This window comes from Desmodus rotundus, chromosome 5, assembly GCF_022682495.2.
Source record: "Desmodus rotundus isolate HL8 chromosome 5, HLdesRot8A.1, whole genome shotgun sequence".
In the NCBI taxonomy this organism is placed as follows: Eukaryota; Metazoa; Chordata; class Mammalia; order Chiroptera; family Phyllostomidae; genus Desmodus; species Desmodus rotundus.
Genome location: NC_071391.1, coordinates 122,047,688 through 122,073,509, shown reverse-complemented (window position 1 = coordinate 122,073,509; position 25,822 = coordinate 122,047,688). Strand labels below are relative to the sequence as shown.

The window sequence follows — 25,822 nt, the reverse complement described above, 5'->3', positions numbered from 1 at the left end:
AGTTCCGTTCTTTTATCTTGGTGTTATGAGCTGAATGTTTGTGTCCCCCTATAACTGGTATGTTGAAATCCTAATGTGAAACACTAATACTATTGTGATGGTATTAGGATTTGGGGTGGAGGGGCGGGTTCCTTGGGAGGTGATTACATCATGAGGGTGAAGTCTTCATGAGTGAGATTATTGCCTTTATAAGAGATTCAAGCCCTGACCGGTGTGGCTCAATTGGTTGGGTGTCACTTCACAAAGCAAAAGGGTGCCAGCTCAATTCCAGGTCAGGGTACATGCCTGGGTTGCGGGTTTGGTCCTTAGCAACTGATCAATATTTCTCTCCCTCTTTTTCTCTCTCCCTTCCTCTTTCTCTAGTAAATAAATTTTTTAAAAAATTTTTTAAAGAGAGAGACTCCAGAAATCTCTCTTACACACTTTTGGCCACGTGAGGGTACAACAAGAAGGTGGCTGTCTACAGCCCAGAAGTGGGCTCTCATCAGAACCTGACTATGCTGGATCTTGATCTCAGTCTTCCAGCTTCTGAAACTGTGAGAAATGCATTTCTGTTGTTTGTAAGCCACCCAGTCTACCATATTCTGTTGTGGCAGCCTGAATTGTCTGAGGCACTTGGGAAAGGCAAAAATGACCCAAATATGCAGAGAGGCTATTATTTCCTGAGGACCCCTCCTGCGTGTTGGCTCCCACTTCAGATATCCCAGATGTCTGAAGTCCCAAGAGTCCCAGAGGATGAGGGCACCCCAGGCCCTAGAGAATTCCAGTCAGGGGGAAGCAGATGAAAATGGGCGGGTTTCTAAAAGAGGGGATTATTTAGGCTGAAGAAGTTGAGAGAGGTAGTTAGTTACTCAGGCCTGTGAGAATTCCAGATGATGAAAATTTGGAATTTTTGGGAACCTAGAATCATCCACACTTGAAAAATCTGAAGACTGAAGTTGTCCAGGCCGTTGAAAAATTAAATGAAGAGTAACAGATGGCAAATTATAACAATTATATTTTTTTTTTTGAAAAAAGGAAACATTAAGCAACTTGAGAAGAAATGCTGGGTAAGGAATGACCAAAATTTATAATAGTCCCATGGGAGTTGTCCTGCATGCCCTCGGCCATCTCTCCCTGGGCGCTCAGGATACATGAGTTTGCTCCTCCAGGCAGAGGGGCCCTGATCTACTCTCTCCAATCAAGTACAGAAGCACACATTTTAAAATTTATTTGTTCATAGAGACAAGGCTGAACATTTGCAAAAAATGTAAATGTCTGAGAAATTTATTTATTTTTTTACAGATTTTATTTATTTTTTACAGATTTTATTTATTTATTTTTATGGAAGGAGGGAGGGAAAAAGAGAGGAAGAGAAATGTCTAGGGACAAGAGAGATACATTGATCAGTTGCCTCTCTCACACCCCCAGCTGGGGACCTGGCCTGCAACCCAGACATGTGCCCCGACTGGGAACTGAACCAGCAACTTTAATGGTTGCAAGCTGGTGCTCAGTCCACTGAGCCACACCAGCCAGGGCTAAATGTTTGAGAAATTTGGAAGAAGAATGACCAAAAAAAAAAAAAAAAAAAAAAAAAGAAAGCTACAAAATATTAAGTGAAAAAATATGCTGGATTAAAATGCGTGTGGTACCATTGCATTTAGGAAAAAACAAAAATTAGATATTTGTAGTATAAATATGTAGGCAATAGTGGTGAGAATATTGGCTGGGATCTTGGCACCTGAACAGCAAGCAGTTACCTCGGAAGGCAGGAAGTGGGAGGTGTGTGAAAAATTAATTTTCTTCTGTGTACTTACATGTTGTTCAAAATTTTTTTACAATGAGAATGTATTAGATTTTCATCAAAAAAAACCACATTCTTTTTAATTAAGGGGAAAATTTTAAAAACCAAAGACATAGACACAAAATTATAGAGCCTAACTTTCGGAAGCCACATTTGTCAGTACAGAGATTGTCACGGTCTCTTGGGTGTCCAGCCTACTCTTTTGCTTCCATCAATCCCGAAGCCAACAGGGTTGGCTGCTGGGCAGAAAGAAAAGATGGGGGAAGACATGAGGCAGAGGGGAAAGGCAGAAAACTTCCCCAGCTTTCCAGCGCACCTCAGATTTCTGTCCCTTTTTGAGACACAGCCTCATTACACCCCAGGTTCATGAGACACTCCTCTTCTTAATAACAACAAATCCCCAGCACCCCCCCCCTTTTTATGGTTGAATTAATTTAAGGTAGCTTACATAAACAACAACAAAAACCCAGCTATAATAAGAAGATGCCAGATCACAAGTGTCTATGTCACCAGCATCACCTGAATCCCCAGGCTAACATGAAAGTTTTTTGTGTGGAGACCACAGGGAGCCACTGAAAGGTTTTAAGCAAGGATGTGACAAGCATGTTAGAAATACCTCTCAGAAGCAGCAAGGAGGACAAATCTGAGAAAGGCAAGTCTGAAGCAAGGTGTCCAGTTACGAAAAGCTTTTTCAATAGTCCAAGTGAGAGATGGTTTTGAGACAGACTTTTTCAGCCCTGGCCAGGTAGCTCAGTTGGTTCGACTATTGTACCAATACACTAAGGTTGAGGGTCCAAGGTTGTGGGTTTGATCCCAGATCAGGGCACACACAAGAATAAACACATGAATGCATAAATAAGTGGAACAACAAATCAACGTCTCTCTCTCTCTCTCCCTTCCTCTCTCTCTAAAATCAATAAGTAAAATTTTTTTTACAAAAAGATAGGCTTCTTCATGTTCTGCTCTAAATTTTCTGAATGACTTACATTCACTTTCATTCTTAATTATTCATTAATTTATACAAAGACAAGAGGAAGGAATAACCAGGTCCCTACAATGACTACAAGACTTTATATTCCTCTATCAAGGTATCACATGCTGATTCTCCAGTGTCTCCACAGTCAAGTCCATACTCCTTAGCACAATACTCAAGGCTAGTCCTTTACAAGCTGTCCCCAGCTGCCCCTTCTCAGCTTCCTGTCTCACCTTTCTCTCTGCGTACTCTACCAACTCAGAGGCACCCTCAGCTCCTTGAGCAGAGCATGGACTTTCCTTGGCCTCAGCCTCTACAATCACATCCTGTGGACCTGGCCCACCCTCCTTCTCCACTGGGTGAGCCTCTGAGCTTATACACAAACCTCCTCCCCAGAGCACTCACATGCCTTCACACCATTTATTGCAATGCCACGATTATTTGGGCCTGTCCTCACACTGCACCAATGGGCTCCAAACCTAGCCGATCAACAGAAGCAGCCGGCAGGGCAGTTCGTTTTATCTTTGCTGTTTTTTTCACTAGATGCCCCAGGCCCCACCCTAGATCTACAAAATCTGTGTCTCTGGGCAAGGAGCCAGGGAATCTGCATTTAGAGTCTTTATTGATTTGTAGTCATCAGCTAGGACTGGGGGATCTCTGTAGCTCATAGACCACATCACGTGAAGCCTCCCAGACCAACCCCAGTGGCTCCCTCAGCACTGTGTTCTCACCTCAGGACCACTCTTGTGGTTGGATCTGTGTGACACGTGTCCCATTCTGCCATACTGTAGTTACGTGTCTATATGTCCCACCCAGCTGTCTGCCCCCATGTCCTATCTCTTATCCAGCTGTGAGCTCCTGCGAGCAGGGACCCCATCAGGTTCTGCCACCAATCCCATGAACAGGGATGCTTGGGGAAGATTTGCAACATGCATAAAGCAGAAAAGCAGAAAAAGCATCTAAATAGAGTGCAGTACTCGTAGGAAACTACAAGTGATTACTGTTAGCTCTCTGTTGGTTTGACCAGGAAATAAGATAGTCAATCTAAGATCTACTTGCCAAGTTGGACAGTAGGCAACAGCCACCCCTAGATTCGATTATATACATTTCACTAAAAACATGGAGGTTTCAGGGAGTGCAGAATCTTGCTCCAGGTCACAAAGCCAAGAAGGGCAGAGAAGAGCACTTAATTCTGGGTCCAAGTCAGCCGGAGTCCACCCTGCCTTCTTACCCAGTGTGGAACCAGGCCACACCCTCCTCTAATCTCCCCTCCGCCTTTGTTTGTGTGCAGCCACTTCATTAGCATGTCACAATGGACGCCCAAGGTGCCCTCCTGTTTTCCATTTACAATTTAAGCGTCCGCAATCACCAGGGGCCTCCATTGTCATTGCTATTAGCTGAAGTTAATGGGTTTTTTTTTTTTTTTATTAAACTCTAAGGTGCTCCCTCCCCTACCCCACCAGGGTACCTACAGAAAGAATTCCCGAATTAGCCAATCACGTTTTCAGGACTGGCACAGTGTACTGTCATAATTGTGATTACCTTTCTTCCATGTCTTTGAATCTTTTGGGGGAGGAAAATTCAAGATATCCTGCTGAAAAGAGTTTCAACAACCAGAATTTCAGGCTGGAAGTTCTTACAACTGCCTGGAGGCATTGTGGAAGGATCCAGGACTTGGGTCAAAGGCCTGGTCTGGAATCTCAACTCCACGCCCCATTGATTTGAGGAGCTGGCACGGGGCCGGTGGGGCTCAATTTTCACATCTGAAAGCTGTCTGCCCTTGTATCCCACACTTCTGAGGATTATATCTTGCTTTCTATTGAAAATGGTTTGTAATCTTTAAACCCGCTTGAAAACCTGCCATGCACCAGGCACAAAACTAGAGGCTTTACAGATTGTATCTGGTGTGGTAAGGCATTTTATTGTTAAAGAGAGTATCACAGACCCAAAATGGTGTCACTCATGCCCATAACACCAAACCTAGACTTAATACCTTACTGAAGTTCAGCTTCAGCTGTCACCAGAAATGAAATCTTAATCATCCAGTCTGGAATTCTCTGGTCAGCACTAATGAGGTAATCTGTCACGTGAGCCCTCTCCATCCCTGCTACCCTCCTTTAGGAAGAGGAGGCACTCTCCATGATAAAACCCTTGCTGTTCCCTCCCCACCCCCCAAAGTAGACAAACGAGACTAAAAATAATCTTTTCTTCTGCTAACAGCACCCTTGGCCCACCCTTCTTCCTATAAAATCCTTCCGTTTTTTGGACTGCCCCTTGGAGTGCTCATTTAGTTGCTGGACGGAATGCTGCCTGATTCATGAATTGCTCAAAAAAATCGATTGGATCTTCAAATTTACTTGGTTGAAATTTTTTAAACAACATTATAGTCTTCGTTTACATATAGGGAAGCAGGTTCATCTTTGGAATCTCTCCTTGTGCACGAGCGCCCCTCCCCCATTTTTTATTGACTCCACCTCATCGATTCTCTTGGGGAGACCCTGCTCTCCCCTCCATCCATCCCGGGATCATGGCCTTCATTGCCCTAGTTCTTGCGGAGAGTATTATCTCCCAAATTACTGACAAAGTTTTGCATATTGTTACGTTCTGTTTACACTCCAGAGGCATCTCTTTATCTTGCAAATCTCTTGAAGCTGCTCCCCTAAAATGCTGTTTTGCCTCACCTACAGTTCGGCTGGGCCGGAACTGCCAGTCCCCTGACTCCCTCCCCCACCACACGCACTCTGCTACACCACAGTGAAATGCTAAAGGCCCTGAAAGCTGCTTCTTCCATCTCCTAGCCTTTGTATCTGACGATCCTTTCCCCTTTGATTACACCTGGCAATTTCTAGTGGGGGCTTAGAAGTACCTCTTCCCCAAGCTCATAGGCTGATAGATGTTTCTCCTCCGGGCTCCCTTAGCACTTGCTCATAGCTCCATTAGGGCACATTATATTTCTGTTCATTGCCCTGAATATACATTCTGGCATCTGGGTTGGAAAATACTTATTTCAGGGAGGATGAGAAATTGACATTAATAGGGTGTAACCAGGAGGTAAAGCCTAATAATACCCAGCACATAATGGGGGATGAAGCTGGACAAGTAAAAGCTAGAAAACCTTAAGAGGCTTGATTGCTAAGAAGCTTTGGGTTTTTTACTCTATAGGTGATCAGGAGCTTTTTATGCAGACAACAACACTGGACTTGTGTCTTTAATAAGATAATCTGATTCTTGCATGGAAAATAGACTGAAGGACAGAGAGAAAAAGTAAGAAAGCCACTGAGGGGTCCGTTGCAATTGTCCAGATAAGATACAAGAGTGCTTATGCAAAGCGGGGGGTAATTCTGGGTTTGGAGAAAGAGGACAGATGGAGAGGATGTGGGGAGGCTTCGTCCATCGAATGCTTGTTTGGTAATTTGGTGAGAGTAAATCTGTGGGGAAATACAGTTTTGTTTCGGTCATAATGAATTTGGAATATTTAAAGCAATACCCAGTGCAGTTGGAAATACATATGGAGCTGAGTGTAGAGGGGAGGGCTCCTGTAGAGATTTATGAGTCTTCTATAGAGAGGACGGTTAAAACCATAGAAATGGATAGGTTCACTGAAGGGAAAATTGTAGTCTGAGATAAGAATCTAGCATTTTTCCCCCATGTCTCATCTTGTTACAATGTCACAAATCCACAAATCAAGTACATTAGTTCATCTCCTTGAGAATTCACTTGGAGGACTGCATTCTTTGGGATTAAAAATCTTTCTGGTTTCATGACCAAGCTGTTTTCTCCTGTCATCACCTGGGCTCTGAGTGCTGGAGGCCTCTATCCTCTGGGAGACCTAAACAAACCATCACGTCAATCAAAGAATCTGCTGTTCAAGGTTGGGTATTAGCTGATTGTCAACTACCAGATGTTGCCAAGAAGGCAGGCAAGAAAAAAACAGGGTGGACTTTGCTCTTCAATACCATTTTTTCACATTTGCGGATCTGTACCAGGAAGTTCTCAGGAAGATTCTAACAATATAAGCGCATGACCTGCATTCTCTGAGAACTCACCCACATTCCCCCGCCCTGCACAGAGCTGGGTGGAGGGGCATATTTATCATTTGAGACCCTGTTCCATGACCACAGCGGACTGGAATAGGGGGAGACCCCTTAAATAAAATTTTTTATTAAAACAACGTTAAATAATAAATTTAAAAATTAACATTTTATGATTTTAAAAATAAATTTAGTGGATTGAGTGCTGGCCTGTGAACCAAAGGGTCGCCGGTTAGATTCCCAGGCAGGGCACAGGCCTGGGTTGCAGACCAGGTCCCCAGTAGGTGGCGCACAAGAGGCAACCACACATTATTGTTTCCTTCCCTTCCTCTCTCTAAAAAATAAATAAATAAATAAACAGATAGATAAATTAAATATTTTTTAAAAAATAAATAAATTTAATGAGCCTAAAAAAAAGAGGGAAACAACCTCTGGCAAAAGTGGGTCTGTTACTCAGGAATCTGGGGATGGGCCCTGGCTGGTGTGGCTCAGTGAGTGGGGTGTCATCCCTGGAACTGGAAAGTTGTTGGTTCCATTCCAGGTCAGGGCACATATGGAAGGTAACCAATCCATGTTTCTCTCCCTCTCTTTCTTCCTCCCTTCCCCTATCTCTCTCTTAAGAAAAAGAAAGAAAGAAAAAGAAAAGAAAAACTAAAAAAAAAGAATCTGGGGATGGGACACATACTTGGGAGTCTGTGTACTTGATATAGGAGTATCTTCTCATTTTGGAATGGTGGGGTAGGAGGCAGCTCTCTTCCCTAATAGCACAAAAGCCCCTTTCTCAGGCCCTCTTCCCCAGAGCTGGCTGGACCCTATAAAGCACAACAGACCTTAATTGTTTTATGAGCCTTTATCCTCAGGACTAGAAAATTACTGGAAGCGCCCTGAAGGCTCAGAGGCTTCGGGAACTTACAGAACAGGACATAGCAGACCACAAGGATGGGACCAGACCCTGCGCCCAAAGATAAAATCGAAACAAGTTGCAGCATAACGGAAACATCCTGCTTGACAACCGCCTCATTACCGGCTAAAAGCCCAAAGCCCCCACCTCTCCTGGCCTGCGCTGGTGCACATCTCCCGCACTGAGCACTTTCCCTCCCTTGGGGAAGTAAAAATAAAATCTTTACTCTGCACTCTCTTCTCTTTGTGAATTCTTTCACAGCCCGCATCACTGACCCCCCTAACATTCCTCCCCATGAGCACGAAGAAAGCTCATCTGCACAGAAAACAGATTTAAGCAGGAACATGAGTGTAGCCCAGGGCGGGTGGGAGTGGGGAGAGAATATAGACAAACCAGGAAAATGGTTACCTTGGTACCTTACAGCCCTCTAATTCCAGATTTCAATCCCTCCAATGCCTGGGTTTTTTTTTTGGACCCCACAGGTTCTGTCATAATTTTTGCCTAAGCTGATCTGAGCAAACTTCTAATATTTACAAGCAAGGAGTGCTAACTAATTGACAGTAGCCATCTGGGTAAGGGCCCCAGGAAGAGAATTGGTTAGAATAGATATTATTGAGAAGACTTGGGAAATACCTAAGTCCAATCAATGTTTATTGAATGGTTAAAACTAAAGTGCAAACATCAAAAGGAGGGAACAGAGTTCACAACAAAGGGAAAGTACTTTTTCTACATACTTGCACCCCTCATTTTGGTAAAGGTTTCTACAAAGGTCACACTCACTATTAACTGTAATGAGCACTGTTTTGTCCATCCAGAGAGACCCTTCCTCCCCCTTCACCCCACTCAACGCCTATCTGGACAGGGTATGTGATGCATGTTGGACCAATCAGAGCTCTCCCTGGGCATTTTTTAATTTCCAGCCAGAGAGAGGAAGGTACAGCTCCTTTTTAAAGATTTTCTCTCTTTTTCCCTAGCGGGTGTGGCTCAGTGGATTGAGCGCCTGTTTGTGAACCAAAAGGTGTCTGGTTTAATTCTTGGTCAGGACACATGCCAGGTCCCCAATGGGGCCTCGTGCACACACCCTAACCAGGGACCAAACCTGCAACCCAGGCACATGCCCTGACTGGGAATTGAGCTTTTGCTTGCAGGATGATGCCCAACAAACTGAGCAACACCAGTCAGGGCTACTTTTTGGTGGTAGATGTGAAGCTGATTTGGCAGACAAATTCCCAGCTGAGCAGAAGCCAGTCTGTAGCAGGAAGGAAAAGGACAGATGATGCAGGAAGAAGGTGGCATCTGAGCGAATTCAGTTGTCTCTGAGGCCAGCTGCACCTGCCTTTTTTGCAGTTTGGTTACATGAGCCAATAAAGCCACCTATTGGGACACGTATGCTGTGGTCAAAGGTAGGGCACAAGGGAACACTACAGAATCCTAATCACCCAATTGCTACTGAGGCAGGATTGTCTTAGAGATGGTCTTCACCCTGCACCCGGCGCACAGGCGTGATTTGCTCTAAGCTTCGCCAATTTGTATGAAACCCAGGGGGACATCTTTGGAGTGTGAATGCTCTATGGCTTATCTTTTATCCACATGCCCATGCTGGAAGGTACAGGTCTATTTTCTGGGTCCCTTCAGAATGATACATGTCATCACCATGTATCAACAAATGTGTTGCTTACTCCAACATTCATTTTCCCCTTCCTTCTTAGTGGTAGAACCTTGATTTTATTCAAGGCACCCATTCTCCTATCTAGAAACTACTTCTCACCTTCTCTCAAAGCCAGGTATACCAAGTAACCACATTCTGGCCAATGAAATGCAGAGAGAGTCTTGTATGGTACTTTATGGAATTTCCTTAAAAAGAAGGAAAAAGCCTTATTCTCTCCCTTTTCACTTTTTTTTCTGCCTGGAATGTGGACTGCTAACAGCCTTCTTGAGCCCTGAGACAATAAACCAAGGATAGCCCCTCTGTCATCCAGGATCTGAGTTCCTTCTTTGCTTCTTTGTCCTCATTAGCTCATCGTCTCACGGTCCAAGTTGGCTGTTAGAAATCCATGCATCACTTCTCATTAGGTTCAGTTGCATATAACAGGCCAAGTCCAAAAACCAGTAGCAAAACAGGATAGAAGTTTATTTCTCTGAAAATTTTTCTCTTCTTAAGAGAGAAATAAAGTTCCGTCTTGTTTATGCTACTGTTATTTTGGGCTGTTGACCTTAAAGAAATAGACAACCATATATTTCTCCAGCAAAATGGGTTTATTTGGGAACAACAAAGAATTGCAGTATGTGAGAAGCAGGTCTCATGGCAAACCACACCAAAGTCCAGAGAAGCTGCTCTTTGCGGACTTGGGAGGAGCTCTTGTAGAAGGAAGAGTCCATTGGAGGAAACTGAAAGCTCAGAGTATAGTGACTTTTCATTGGCTAGGTGGCTCGGTTGGTTGGAGCTTTGTCCCAATGTGCCAAGGTTGCAGGTTCAGTCCCCAGTCAAGGCACATACAAGAATCAAGTGGATGTATGAGTGAGTGGAGGAACAGGTTGATGTTTCTCTCTCTCCCTTTCTCTAAAAAAAAGAAAGAAAGAAAAAGAATGAGTAAAATAAACAAATCATGTTCCAGACAGAGGGAAGTTTGGAAACAAATTCTGTATAGGCCACCGTCCAGGGTGTCGAGAGATGAGGATGAATGCAGTTGTCCTTGGGGTGCCTGTCATTTGTCTGGGTTCACATGGCAGAGCAGAGCACACTGATTATTGGCAGGGCCAATAAAAGTTCCAAGGAATGTGTTAATCATTTTGGCAGGACCCTGTAGGCCTCCAGAGAAGTGTGAGAAACAGGCAGAGCAATGAATCTTGGCCACACCCATCAGGGCAAACAAGAAGCTATGGGGTAGCCACACCTGCACCTGCCTTTCTCTGAGGCTCAATCTGGGTGACGGAGTTCCTGGGTCGCAGATTGGTGTTTGTGTAGATTCTAGGCATTGACTGCCAGGTCTGGGTGGGGTTACCTGGCTCTGGACTTCAGGTAACCCCAGATAGTATTTGGGGTCCCTGTGTACTCTGGCTCCCTGGGAACACATCAGTTGACATGGTAGTTCTTTCTCTGTGGCAAAGAAGAGGTTGAAATGGTAATTCAGAAGTAATAAGACTTAATTCCCCTGCCATGACTCACCCTTAAGAGACCCCAGAGGATTCAGGCTTTGGTAATTCAATATGTCATGGAATATTAGGTCCTTCCAGGTTGGCCCTCAGGCCGGAGAGGTGGCCTTATGGAAGGTGCCTTTTTCTCTTTCTTTTTTTTCTTCTATTCCACCAGTGCCAAAATATAAGGTTTTAGGGCCCTAGTACTACCAGATTCTGAGACAAAGTAGCACCATTCCAAGACTGGAGGTATATTTCCTCATTCATTCATTCATTCATTCAATCACATATTAATATTAGGATGAACAAATGATATGTATTTTATGCTTTGGGTTATAATCCAATGCCACTTAGGTTCTTTTTTCTGAAATTGTTCCAGCTTTGCCCTGGGCTAGTGGCTTACTTGGTTGGAGCATCATCCCGTACACCAAAAGGTTGTGGGTTTGATGCCCAGTCAGGGCACATAACAGATTACAGGTACTCCTGGTCGGGGCGCTTACAGAAGGCAACTGATCAATGTTTCTCTCTCACATTGATGTTCCTCTCTCTCTGAAAGCAGTGACTATTATCATCACTGATTAAAAACAAAAAATTGTTCCAGTTTTGGCGATTGGAAGCTCTTTCAGTTGGCTCCTCCGTTGCTCTGACATCATTGTGGTGGATTTGTTTTGTTGGAACTTCCTTACTCTCTAGCATTAGAAGATGCTCCAGATTCTTTGTGCCCCTGTCCTAGAATCAGCCATTCCTTCAAAGAGCCCTGATTCCTTTACTGGAGGATAGTTGAAACTGAGATCTGGCCACTCACTCTGTATACTCAACTGTATTTTCATCCTCTACTATTTCCTTAGTTAAGGTAAAGAGGGCTATACTTCTGTTCCCATTTTGGTTTCCTAATTTCTTTGTACACTTTAATACTCATTCTCTCTTTCGCTTTCTCTTGATTTAAAGCTGCTTACAAGGGCTTTGGCTGGACTGATGTCCATGGGATGTCACCACTAGATTTCCCAATCACATTTACTATTTCAAGTCTAGACTTGAGCTCCTGCAGCCATTTCTTTCCTTCTTAATATAAGGGTATCACCATTTCGTAAAATAAAACTATGGCATTTGCCTTGAATTTGTAACCCTCTAAAAATTAGAATTCTATAAAACCGTTGATGGAGTAGGAAAGGGGGAGTCACCTGGACACCTAAGGAGCTGCAGTGAGTTGTGACCCTAACCAGAAAAAGCTTGAACTTCATGAAGATATATCCATTTTGTGCTTGATAAATAGCCTGGATCAAAAGGGAAAGGGGATATAGTATTTATGGTTTTTAAGTAATTTGTATCTGATGCTGCCACTCTGAAACCCGAGTATGGCCTCAAATCCCTCCCCTTTCAGTTTTTTTTTTCTTTAAGATTTTATTTATTTTTAGAGAAAAGGAAAGGGAAAGAAAAAGAGAGGGAGAGAAACATTGACGTATGAGAGAAACAACGATCGGTTGCCTCTTGCACATCCCCGTGTGGGGGCCTTCCTGGTCCGCATCTCAGGCATGCGCCCTGGCTGGGAATGGGGCCTGCAACCCTTAGGTCCGCAGGCTGGCGACCTGATCAACAGAGCCACACCAGCCAGGGCTCAACTTTATTTTATTTATTTGTTTATTTAAGTATTTTTAAATTTATTTTTAGACAGAGGGGAAGGGAGAAAGAGAGGGAGAGAAACATCAACGTGTGGTTGCCTCTCACACGCCTCCAACTGGGGACCTGGCCCGCAACCCAGGAATGTGCCCTGACTGGGAGGTGAACCAGCAACTCTTCGGTTCGCAGGCCAGTGCTCAACCCACTGAGCCACACCAGCCAGGGCTCAGTTTAAAAAAATAAATAAATAAAATCAATCAATTAATTAATTATTTGTTAGAAAGAGAGTAAGGGAGAGAGAAAAAGAGAGAGAGAAACATCAACGTGCCAGAGAAACACTGATTGGTTGCCTCTCGTACCTGCCTTGACCAGGGACCGAACCCGCAACCTAGGCATGTGCCCTGACTGGGACTCAAACCTGTGACCTTTCACTTTGCAGGATGACACCAAACCAATTGAGCAGCACTGGTTAGGGCTCCTTTCAGTTTAACAAACACAAACTGAGCGTTTACGTAAAAAGCTTTTAAAATAAACATACACACATACGAGTGAAATATGTAAAAGTATAGATTTTTTTTTTTTACAAACAGCATAGAAATGGTGAGCTAACAGAGCAGTTTACTTTCTTTAAGAAATCCATGCTTTGCCCAATTGTCATTATTGCAGACATGGGATTATTCATGTTCTCACTTCCGTCTCCAACCTGAGGTAGAGGAAGGGGGCCAACATTGCCGGCTCTGATGGGAATCTGAGATCCTTCCAGGGCCTTCGTGGACATGAGCCCCCATTTGCCCCTCAAATTAGCCTGGGATGTGTGGCCATCCTGGTAGTTCTCTGGACCTTTCAGGTTCTCCCCAGTTCCCACCTCACTGACTCCAACACTCATCGTCTGGGCTTCAAGCCAGGTGTGTGCAAGTTTCCAAAAGCCCCTCCTGGTGTTCCTCTTTCTTTACCCTGCAAGTTCTACCCTTTTCCCTGTTCTGATTGTCTAAGGAATTTTCCTGACGGTCTTGAAAAGCCTGGTTGTATTCTTCCTTGGAGTAAGAGTACTGGCTCTAGGTGCCGTGCCACCGGTTGTCACTCCCTCCTTAACTTGGAGTCCATCCCTTTTCCTGGGTGCGGCCACTGCTCTCCCTCCTCATGCCTCCTAGTGGCCCTCTCAGGAAGGTCCTTTCTGTTAGCCCCTGAAATGTTCAGTTCTAAGGGTATTTGTTAAACCAAGAATACCTACTCAAGCTCAATGACGGCAGGATCGTTCTCTGTCAAATCCTGAATAGGGACCGGTTATTCCCAGTAGTTCTCATTTTATCCCTTACCATCCCTCTGACTCCAATTGGTTTTTGCAATATAAATCATTATGGTTTCATGTCCAAAAAAATACCTTCAACAAGGTGTTTGCTAAGGCAGAGATGAACTGGGATCCTCAGTGAAGGGATAACAAATGCCAACCTCTCCTATGTGCCTATTTGATTCTTTAGAAAGTTAGAAGGAAGGGCAGAGTGAATATTCTTCCAGGGGATCCCATGGTAACGGAATCAAATGAATTGGCACGATTACTTGTGTATCTCACATTTTCACAGTGTGAGAAAATTGATTGTTTAGTGGCACCATTAAAACTGGAGTATCCTTAAGGGCTCTATAAGTAAGAGGAAGTCTCAACAATGTTCAATTTATATGGAATACAAATACCGCTTTTGAGGTGGTTACTATTGTGAAATCACAATAACTATAAATTGAAAGTCTGGCCTAGTGCTGATTCAGTGGAGTTTATATTCACAATGTCTCCCTTTCCGTGAGTATCCGTTGCTATTGAGATAGACTACTGGCCCAGTAGTCATTGACTGTCTGCTAATCCCTTGACACTAAGTTGAATACACACCGAATCTAGAGAAAAGAATGTCAACTTGGCATCCTTAAAGAAAACGTGGTAAGCCCATTTTCTTCTTTCTCTGGAGATTTACACTGACATTTGCTCTAATTATTCTTGCAGTTTCACCCATCACAGTAGAAGCTAGTGAGAGGATAATCAGCTTCTCAGCGTCCTTTGCTACAAAGATTTTTATTTGTGATAACTTTCCCCTGCAAAGGAAAAAATCCCACCTAGAAGACCTAAAGTACTAGCAAATGAGAAGCAGAGGGCAAGGTTCCTTGCAGGCATAGGAAGGTCCTATCTGGGGACAGGATCTGATGTTTCTGGGCCACATGGCCACGTGGAGTTACAGTGAGCACTCACTTCACCATTGTTTTGCTGAGCCACTGGCTCTGTTCCCTGACCCAGGCCTGAGACGGACATCTACCAGCCTAACTGCATCTGTTTCAAACCTCTTCTTTTTAATTTAATTCTCACCTGAGGATATAGGGAGGGAGGAGGGAAGAGAGAGACATCAATTGGTTGCTTGCCTCTTGTATGTACCCTGACCTGGGTTCTAACCCACAACCTAGGCATATGCCCAGATGGGGAATCAGACCTGAAACCTTTTGGTGTGTGGGACAACGCTCCAACCACCTGAGCTCCCCAGCCAGGACTTACAACCTCCTTTAAAAACTGCAAATCTTCCATACTGTTGTACCTCTTGGCTTTCTACTAGAAGCATTTTCCCCCCCTAACCTGTAAGAACACGTGTCTCAGGAAAAACTGAGGCAAATGCCTGGGGTTTTTGCCATAGATGGTTAATGGGGATCACACATACCAGAAGTGGATTATTTTATCTCCAGTTAAGAACTGGAGAAAAATGGTCTGTATTTTAAATCCTGTACCTTGGAGAAAAATGCAGTTGCCGTTGAAGAGTATATCAATTATTAAGTGCGAGCCAGTGCTATTTTGGTTGTATCTACAACGAGAAGATCATTTCCAGGAATACATACGCTTCATTTCAGTCAACCCCAGCCCCAGTTTGTCCTCAGGCGGAAATAACAGCACTGGCCATGGGGGGAAGGGTGGGGCTAGGATTGTGGGGCAGGGAAATAGATTGTTATTGGGACAGAAGGATAAGAACAGCAGGTGTTTTTGAAAACTGACTTCTAAAGTAGTTAATTTTGGTTCATTAACTTTTAAGGCAGCTGTCCTCTGCAGAATGGATAGAACGGAGTGGGGAATTTTCATTCATTTAGAACTGTCTTTGATTTTTTCTCCTGAATAGAATATTCTCTCAGGATGTTTGAATAGGTGATAAGGAGCAGAGTGGGGAATCCCTTTCTCTCTGCTTGGCTTTCCCACTTTCTTCCTGTCTAGGCTCAAGGCCTGCTTTGCTGGAGAGCTTCTCTTCTTAATCTTGAGCACCCAGTCAGGTAGCTAGCTGGGTCTCTGAGATGTCAATCTACTACCAGGACAACAGGCTTTTACATTTCTTTTCATATTTTCTATAGTTCCTGAGCCAAGACACATAGAACTTCCTGGATCCACATCCAATCCTTTCTGAACAGGTTTAATTTTCCTTTGTTTTAATTGATTGATGAGAGAGAGAGAGAGAGAGAGAGAGAGAGAGAGAGAGAGAGAGAGAAAGAGAGAGAGAGATTTGTTGTTCCACTTATTTATGCATTCATTGGTGCCCTGACCGGGGATCAAACCTGCAACCTCAGCATATCACGACGATGCTCTAACCAACGACCTGGCTAGGGCACCTTTCTGGACTGTTTCATTTATTTTTTGGAAACAGTATTGAAGTGTTTGAGTTAATGGTGGACAGGTCTTTCCTTGCAGTCCCTGGTACATTTCTACATTGTCTCCTTCCTGCAGGGACAGGTAGGAGAGGATGGTGGGACTCAGATGCCACTGGAGCTGATTCCAATAACTTTTCTAACTAAAGCACGTGCTAGATAGGGAATATAGGGACGGATACTCAATGATGCAGGGGTGGGGCTGCTGTATGAGTAGGGCGTCTGTAGTGCTTTTAAATGCCAGGACGCATGCACTGAAGGTACATAAGGACAGCAGTGCCAACATCCCCTCTGCCAGTACGCCAACTACTTAACAAAACTGAAGTGGGTTTTCAGAAAGAGCCTGGATTTCCCAAGCTGGTTAATTCTGGCCTCACCATATGTATACACTGATTCTGTCAGTTCAGCACTCAGAGAACTTTAAAACAAGAAGATTTTAGTTAGCCCTGGTTGGTGTGGCTCAGTGGATTGAGTGTCACCTGTGAACCAAAGGGTTGTTGGCTCGATTCCCAGTCAGGGCACATGCCTGGGTTGCGGGCCAGGTCCTCAGTGGGGGATGCGCAAGAGGCAACCACATATTGATGTTTCTCTCCTTCTTTTTCTCTCTCCCTTCCCCTCTCTAAAAATAAATAAATAAAATCTTAATTTTTTTTTATTGTTTTTTAGAGGGGGGGTAAGGGAGAGAGAAAGACAGGGAGAGAACCATTGCCTCTATCACACGCCCCCAACCAGGAACCTCACCGGCAACCCAGGCATGTACCCTGACCTGACCAGAACTGAACTGCCGACCTTTTGGTTTGGGGGATGACGCCCAACCCACTGAGCTACACCAGTCAGGGTGAGAACTTTATTTTAATCAACAGTAATAGTCATTCATTCCTTTAACAAATACTTACTGAGCTTCAGCAAGGAGCCTGGCACTATTCCAGGAGCTGAGGACACTGCTGTGAACTAGACCCAGGGTCCCTGCTCTCAAAGGGAATGAGCAGGATCTGGTGGGGATGCAGACGATAAACAAGGAGCAGGTGGGTGAGCAAGCTGATTTTTTTTTCAGTGATAAGGGAATTTAAAAAAATAGGTTGATATGCTAGAATGAATGGTTGGGGAAAGCCTCTCCGAGGAAGAGACATCTGAATTAAGACTTGACCTGCAAGGAGTCAGTCACATAACGCTCTGGGTCAGGGTGTTCCAGGCAGAGGGAGCAGCAGGTGCATGGCCCCGCCTGTAACTGAGCAGAGGAGGCAGGACACGCAAGGATGGGCTGGAGGAAAAAGAGAGAAGGGGAATTTGGTAGAGGATATGTGCTGAAATTGTATTGTATTTTTTAAACTATTTTTTCAAAACTGAAAACATAATTCTTACATTTGGTTAAAAAAAAAAAGACAAAAAGTTTACAATAACCAATAACAAGTAGGCCTTATAGCTACTTCAGCCTTCCCAGTGCCTCAACGAAGAAATAACCACCCATAACTTTCAGAAATCTTACCATATATCTATATGGTATATGGTATATGTGCCTTTACTATACAGAAGGAATCAGCTCAAGACCTAGGCTTTTTTGTTTAGCAGTTTGGCTCAGAAATGGTTCTGCATGAGCCCATGTGAACAAGAGCATTAAGCCCAAGGATGTGCTATTTAAACAGCCAGTCTCCTAATTATGGACATTTAGGTTGTTTGTAGACTTTTGCTATTGAAAGCAATGCAGTGGTCGTTAAATGTATGTCTTTGCGAATATATCACTCTGTCTGTAGGGTAAATACCTGGTGTTAAGATTGCTAGACCACTAGGTGAGTGCACATTAGATTTCAATAGCCACAGTCAAATGTGTGCTGACCTTTTTCACACTCTGGAGAAACTCTGGAGGGACGCTTCATTATAGACATGACAAAAGGGTGCATGCTGGTCTTGTCTGGAGGAATAACTGTCAACATTCAAAAACAGGCTTAAATGAAGCCCAAGATTTGAAATTTTTACTCTTTTATTATGGATGATTTAAAATGGATAAAAAAATAAATAAAAAGGGGGAGAGATTAATGAGAGTTATATAATAACCCCCCATCACCTAGCTGCAACAATTACCAACTCATGGCCCATTCTGTGTCATCTATGTTCCCATCCGCTTGCCCCTGCCTTTGATTATTTTGAAGCAAGTATCAGACATTATATCACCTCAAGTATTTTAGGATAACAAAGTGGCTTTTTGAAGATTAGTTATCTTGTAGGAAGACCCACTCAAGATTTGCCAGACTCCCTCCTCTGGTTTTACTGGACTTGTTCCTCCCTCCCCAGGGGGGTTCGATGTTCAAAGGGGCCTACTCTGAAGGGGACTGAAACTTCTTTGTTCTGCGTAGGATGTTCCTTGTAGCTTCTTCAATAAATGTCTCTATTCTTCATATCACATGGCTGGACTTTCTGGACAGTCCATATCCATCCATCCATCTATCTATCTATCTATCTATCTATCTATCGATCCGATCTATCTGCGTGTGTGCAAATACACACAGACACACATATATATGTGTGTATTCACCATATTTGTATATATATGTTTTTGTTTTTTATTTTTATTATTTTAAAGATTTTATTTATTTATTTTTTAGAGAGAGAGAAAGGGAAGGAGAAAGAGAGGGGGAGAAACATCAATGTGTGGTTGCCTCTAGTGCACCCCGCACTGGGGACCAGGCCCGCAACCCAGGCACGTGCCCCAACTGGGAATCGAACCTTTGGTTTACAGGCCTGCGCTCAATCCACTGAGCTACACCAGCCAGGCTATGTACATATATATATTTTTTTATTTTTTGGGAGGGAAACATCAATTTTTTGTTCTACTTATTTATAGATTGATTGGTTGATTCTAGCACGTGCTCTGACCAGAGACTGAACCCGCAGCCTTGGCGCTATCCAGCTCGGGCTCCAGCTGGTATGTTTTATGTCAGTCTAATTCTTAGGCCCAGTTGAACACTCTAAGGGAGAGGTAAAAATTTGCCTCCCCTACCATAACTACACAGTAACCCTCCAAAGCTAGAACTGAAAGATAGTGTTCCTTTTGCTTGAGTAAGAGCATAAAGTTTCATGGAGCAGACAAGGCAAGAACATTGGTGTGGGTTGGGGTGCCAAGATCCTTTGTTGGCTTCTCACTTTTAAAAATGGGGTCAACGTGGTGCAATTGTTATGAGGGCAGTTTCTTGAAAGTTACAAGTTTACCTTCCACAGGGGTAACCATGGATGATCTCTATAGTCTCTCATTTGCATAAAAATAGGGATGTGCACAGGCTCTGTTTCCATTTAAAAAGTTGACTTTTTAAAGCACCCACTGGTTCTGCAGATGCTGAGAAATAAACTGGTGCAAACACTTGGAAATATGAATTAACAGCAGACTGAGGGCTTTCTAAACTGGAGTTGATAAGTAAGCTTCAAGGCCTGGCAGCACCCACAGGGTGCACCACTTGATAAAGCCTCTGGGCAGGGCGTTCATCAGAGTCTCTGAACACAACTTTAGTTGTGCAACGTAAAGTGATGGAGGAACCTGTGTTCAATCTGAAGAGTCAGCAGTTAGGGGGCACAACTGCCCACTGCCTTTTTGACATTTCAGGTTACTTATTTGCGATTGGCCACATTTTTAGATGAATCAACTCACTTGTCCAATTTGTATTTATTTAGAACCCAGGAATGAGAATAAGCATGGCCTCTCTGGACTTGTATAAACCCACATAAACCGAGATTTTTCCAGTGTCGTGCCCTGAGCTTTAGCCCATCCTCACGTCAACTCATTTAATCCTACCACCACCCCTCTGATGTAGCTACCAACGTCTCTGTTATAGGGAGGAGAAAATGGAGGCCCGAGGACATTAAGGAACTCGATCCAGGTCACTTAGCAAATTACTGGTGTGGCCAGAATTTTAATCTAGGGAGGGCCCTAATAACCAGTTTAAACTTTATTGTACAGACAATAATACTGTAATATTGTAATTCTGGAGATCTATAGACCTTTTTGGTTCTCAAACTGGGACATGACTCTATTGAAATGAACAGAAGGAAGAGCTGTCTGGTGGCAAAATACAGGATTCACAGGCGGAGGAGAGAACGGGACTGCTTGTGGTGGCAACACAGGCCCTGGAGATGGAGTTACTGGAGTTTGGAACTAGAAAACCTGGTTCTCGCCTGTCTCTCCCATGATGTTGCTGACTGGGGAGCCTCGGGCCAGTTACAGCCACATCTGGAAGCCTCCTTACTCCTCCCTAAAGCATGGGTTGATAAATCAAGACAACAAAATCTCTTGGTTCTTTCAAATTCTAAAATTCTGCCGGATGTCTTTAAATTTTAATGCATCCTAAAGATTTATATACGAAGGCCTTAAATATCACCCACAATCCAGAAAAGAATTTAGATGTCATAATTCTTAATGTGGTCTTCTTTTAAAAGTACAAAAGAGTAGAACTGTTTTAAAGAATGCTTTCTAAACCAGACAAGCCAACTGTTTCTGCATCTTACTGTTTCTTTGTTTAAGAAAATGATTTGGGTATTGTTATTGTGGCAGTCATCGATGAATCAAATAGGAATATGACTCAAAACAAATGAAATGATTTAAACCCATCTCTAAGAAATGTTATGAAAATATACCTAGGAGGCACAAATTGTATTAACATCATATTAATTTGTTTTCTGAGCTCGAGTTTAATTTAAAATGTGACATTTCTTTAAATGGTTCAATCAACCGACTTTAAAGGGATTTTAGATGAACACAGGAAATACAGTAATATTGGAGCAAGTAATCAACAAAACAGTTCTGTGTTCTGTGGGTTCTGATGCTTCTGGAAAGTATTTTTAACACCTCTCTGAGGAATTGGCTCTTGCTGGTGTGAAGCCAGGCTCTTCTCTCGGCTCACATCTGCCAACTTTTCTCCATCCTCATGTCCTATAACAAATCCATTTTCAAGCTCTGCTGAGCCCTTGGTTTGAGTGTTTCCTTTCTCATCTACAAAGACTTGGGGGTGGGATTCTCATTCCTGCGTTGCAGAAATGGACTTCTCAGACCCAAAAGGCAAAGGAATCTTCTTGAAATAAAGCTTTCACCAAGCCATTTCTATTATTAAAATCATTTGGGATTCCTTTGCTTATAGGATGAAATCTAAATTCTTCAATTGAGATCCTCATTCTTTCAGCCAAGTTAATGCATTTGCTTTCTTTAGACTTTAATCCTTCACATCTGAGATTCTTCTCCTTGGAAATCTCTTCTTTCTTTCAGCCAGCTCAAGACCATCACCTCCTTCACTCCACCTTGAAACTAGTTTCCTTCAGGATGTTTTCCTGGCTTAGTAGCTACTTAGCAAATAAACTCTTGCTTTTAAGCTTTTAATCACATTAAGTGCTTTTAAGACAAACTATACAAGTCTAGGGATAAACAACTTACAGGTTTCATTCTTTAAGAAACCACCCACCAATAAACTAGGGGGGGGGGGAAGGAAAAGAAAAAGGAAAGAAACCACCCAATCAAAAGGTAATCATAGATACATACATAGAACAGACTGACAACTGTCAGAAGGGGGTTGTGGGGCTGGATGAAAAAGGTGAAGGGATTAAGAAAAAGATAAAGACACAGACAACAGTTTGGTGATTGCCAGAGGGAAAGTGGAGTGGGGATGGGCAAATGGGGGATAAATGGTGCAGGAAGGAGACTTGACTTTGGGTGGTGAGCACGAGATGCAGTGTGTAGGTGATGTTAGAGGTGTACTCTCGAAACCTGTATGGTTTTATTAACCTATCTCACCCACAAACTCAGTTAAAACTGTAAGAAAATTTAAAAAATACCCAGTGATTTTTTTTTTTTTAACATTGTGATAGACAGCACTCCAATTTTTAGCTGTCTGATTTTTCGCTAGGAAACCATACTAAACCTAGGCTAAAACGACTCTTTTTGGTGACCTCTAGTGGGCAGGAGACAATCCTACAAAATCATGAAAAGTAAAAGTAAAAACCCTTCCCAGTAACCAGCTGGGTTACTCAGGTCAGATGACCGCAACCCACCCATGTCCACCCTTATTTTTTCTTCCAGTATTTGTTTTGGATTTAACATAGTTTTACATTACGACTTACCTGTTTCACCTCTACGCGGGCTGGGCTGCCGGTGTCAGATATGTGAATTGCTAGTAGCAGTTTAAAATGTAACTGCCAAGTGGAACCCACTGCCTGGGCATTGATCAGCGCAGAGCACAGGGCAGTTCGCTCTGCGAGTCTTAAGGGGCTCTTAAAGCTCCGAGGATCGGTGCTGCAGCCAGCTTGGGGGCGCACGGCGGCAATCAGGACTTTAAGAAAAGGAGGATGCAGACGAAGGCAAAGAGCAATTCTTGCCAGTGGCAAGGCGATTCTCCCCAGACTTTCACCCCGCTCTAGAGGAAGAGTCAGGATAGGGTCCAGGTGCACTACCCGTAGGCTTCCTCTTAGGATCAGTGTCCCAGAAAGCTGGAGCTGGGGCCGCTCTCCTCCACGGGAGGTTGGCACTGAGGTTGGGTGCTGGGGTGTGTGGCCACCTTCGGAGCACGCGATACGTTATCTCCGCACCCGGAGAGGAAGAGCAAAGTAGGCACGAAAAGCAGTTGCTGGGGTGCCTTCTCTGAGAAATCCTTTGGGCGGTCTCAGAAACCGAGCTGGGTTCTGAATAGTTTCTGGAAAAAGCTCTCCAAACGCCGTCTGTCCCCACCCCTCAAATCCTGCACCCCAGTCCTCAGTCCTCCCCACTACACTGTCGCCTCCCTTTGGGACTGTTAAAAGGGTCCTTGGGGGCTGCCCAAGTCATCCCGATGGCCCGGGGCTGGACGCGGGAGCAGGCTCCCCCCTGCATCCCGGGGTTCCCCGCTTCAAACCTCCCCACCCCGCGGACCCCTCTCGGCCACAGCGGGAGCCCAGAGGTAGGACGGCGTCACGAGGCGGGGAGCCCGAGGTCCAGGGCGGGGCGCCGGGGAATCCCAGCCAGAGCGAGCCCGAGAGGTGCGGGTGGGAAGAGAAGGGCGGCGCGCGTTGGGGTGTGAGCCGAGCTGAGCCGGGAGGCGAGGAGGCCCCGCCCCCGCCTCTCCGAGCCGGCTGCTTGCAGCCTCCGAAACCGCTCACTTTGCTTCTTGCCTCTGGACGGCGGCGGGGCGGTTGCCACATCCACGGCCGGAGAGAAAGCTGGGGACCAGGAGCCATCCAGCACCAGCTTCCTTTCTCGGCACCCGCTCCCCTCAGAGGGAACAGCGCCCTGCCTTGAAGAGGACACCCCGGCCTTGGAGGGCGCACCCCGCGGGCGCAAGGGGCGGCGGCGCTGACAGCCTCAGTCTCCGCCGGTGGGGCTCAGAGCTGGCGCCGGAGGGGACTCCCTGGACACCTGCAGGTACCGCTGCGCGGAGGGAGTGTCTGTAGGAGCGACGCTGGGCTGCCGAAGAGGCTAGAGCCTAGGGATCCCCTGGCCAGAGAAGGGCAGAATCGGAGCTCGGAGGCAGAGTGGGCCAGACAGCCCGCGGGCCCCGACGGCGCGCTCCCGGATCAGCCAACATCAGGCAGATCCTGCTCGGCTAGGGGGCCGCGGCGCCTTCGGGCCTCGGGGCCTTGGGGCCTCGGGGCGGCCAACCATGACCTTCGGGCGCAGCGGGGCGGCCTCGGTGGTGCTGAATGTGGGCGGCGCCCGGTACTCCCTGTCCCGGGAGCTGCTGAAGGACTTCCCGCTGCGCCGTGTGAGCCGGCTGCACGGCTGCCGCTCGGAGCGCGACGTGCTCGAGGTGTGCGACGACTACGACCGTGAGCGCAACGAGTACTTCTTCGACCGGCACTCGGAGGCCTTCGGCTTCATCCTGCTCTACGTGCGCGGCCACGGCAAGCTGCGCTTCGCGCCGCGGATGTGCGAGCTCTCCTTCTACAACGAGATGATCTACTGGGGCCTGGAGGGCGCACACCTCGAGTATTGCTGCCAGCGCCGCCTCGACGACCGCATGTCCGACACCTACACCTTCTACTCCGCAGACGAGCCGGGCCGCGACGAGGCGCGACCCAGCGGTGCGGAGGCAGCCCCCACCAGGCGTTGGTTGGAGCGCATGCGGCGCACTTTCGAGGAGCCCACGTCGTCGCTGGCCGCGCAGATCCTGGCCAGCGTGTCGGTGGTGTTTGTGATCGTGTCCATGGTGGTGTTGTGCGCTAGCACACTGCCCGACTGGCGCGCCGCAGCAGCCGACAATCGCAGCCTGGATGACAGGAGCAGGTACTCCGCCATCCCTGGGAGGGAACCCTCCGGGTAGGACGCACTGCTTCTTTGCCCGTCGCGTCCGTCCTGTCACGTCCGTTCGTCCAGTCCGTCGGTTGCGTCTCTGTCCTGTATGCCTCTGGGCGGCCGAGTCAGTCCGGGTTTGGGGCCCAGCGAAGCCCCAGGCACGGCCAGCAAGGGACGGTTGGTGCTCACTCCCCACCCCTATTTCCCGGGCACTAGGCGACTCTGGTCCACACACTAAACACCCCTGTTGTGGGCCAGTCGCCGGGCATGGGGAAGGGCAGATAATAGTTTACTTTTGAGCAGTTAGCAACCAGTTAATTAGGTTTTTCTAAACTTTTATTGGTAGTATTCAACAATTTACAATTAAGCTAAGAACAGTTTGAATTATTTGCCAATTTTTGGTGGTTTTGAAAAGACAAAGCCTTGCTATTGTGAATGTGGTGTACTGTACACTGCCTACACACAGCCTATAATACAGTACGTATTATACAGTCTATACACTCTGTATAATACGTATTGCAATGGAATTGTTATACAGGGCATTAACTTAAAGATAGACTCTAGATACTAGATGTATGTGCTCTTTTCTCTCCTTTCCTGCAAAGTATGGAGTTACCAAGCACCTGCCCACCGTTTAGTACCAAAGATTCACACTGTAGCATTCAGAGGGATCTTTAGTGTGGGGAGGGAAAAAACCCATTACCTTGGTAGAAAAGAAAAATCTAAACTGCCCTAAATCTAGGGACAGTATTTGAATAGTTAAATTTTGTTTTCACTTTAGGATGAAAAGAAAATACTTAAATCTTTCCTTAGATCATTTTCACCTCAGTAAAATTGGACTTGCAAGGGAGACAGCATGTTTGGGCACAAATATAAAATTGCATATTTTGTTTTACCTTTGATATTGTTTTAAGATTGCCCTTCATTCATTTTTTTACTTTGGGTTGCTCCAGGTGATTTTTCCAGAGAGGCAGGCGTATGTTTCTAATGTGTTATCTGCCTTGACATTACAGTGGGTTTCTCCACATGGTATTCTTCCTTTGGAGAGTAAAGATGTTTGTATAAATCTGAGAAGTAAATCAAATTGGCTAGTACCATGGAGTCCACTACTGATAGGATATATTGGCATGAAATCCAAGATGTGTGCTTTGGAAGGAAATTCATTAGGAAATTAATTTTGTGTAATGTATTAGCTTTTGAGTTTTTGAATTACCAATAAAAATTACTTATTTGGTACTGCAACAGTACAATGAAATTAATTTATATACCTAAATACATAAGTGCCCTTGATTCTCTTAGAGGACTATAGGAAAATGATTGGCTTTGAAATGATTCACTAGTAATTGTAGAATTCTAAGGTTAGTGAAGGTTGAGTCTACATTAGCAAAGGAAGTGGAAGAATGGAGTTATTAGTACAAATATTTAGGGAGTTGGCTAAATCAGTGTATGAGTAAAAACAGTCAAATAAGCTGAACAAAATGGGGGGGTG

General features: G+C 45.0%; 1 protein-coding gene across 1 annotated transcript in view; it reads left to right on the top strand.

Annotated features, from left to right (window-relative positions):
* The first annotated feature begins 23,112 nt into the window (after positions 1 to 23,112).
* Positions 23,113 to 25,822, top strand: part of KCNG3 (potassium voltage-gated channel modifier subfamily G member 3) — a 30,113-nt gene continuing 27,403 nt past the window's right edge. Inside the window, exon 1 of the mRNA XM_024553088.3 lies at positions 23,113 to 24,324. Within this exon, the coding sequence (XP_024408856.1) occupies positions 23,702 to 24,324 (623 nt within the window). The 5' untranslated portion in view covers positions 23,113 to 23,701. The remainder of the gene's footprint in view (positions 24,325 to 25,822) is intronic.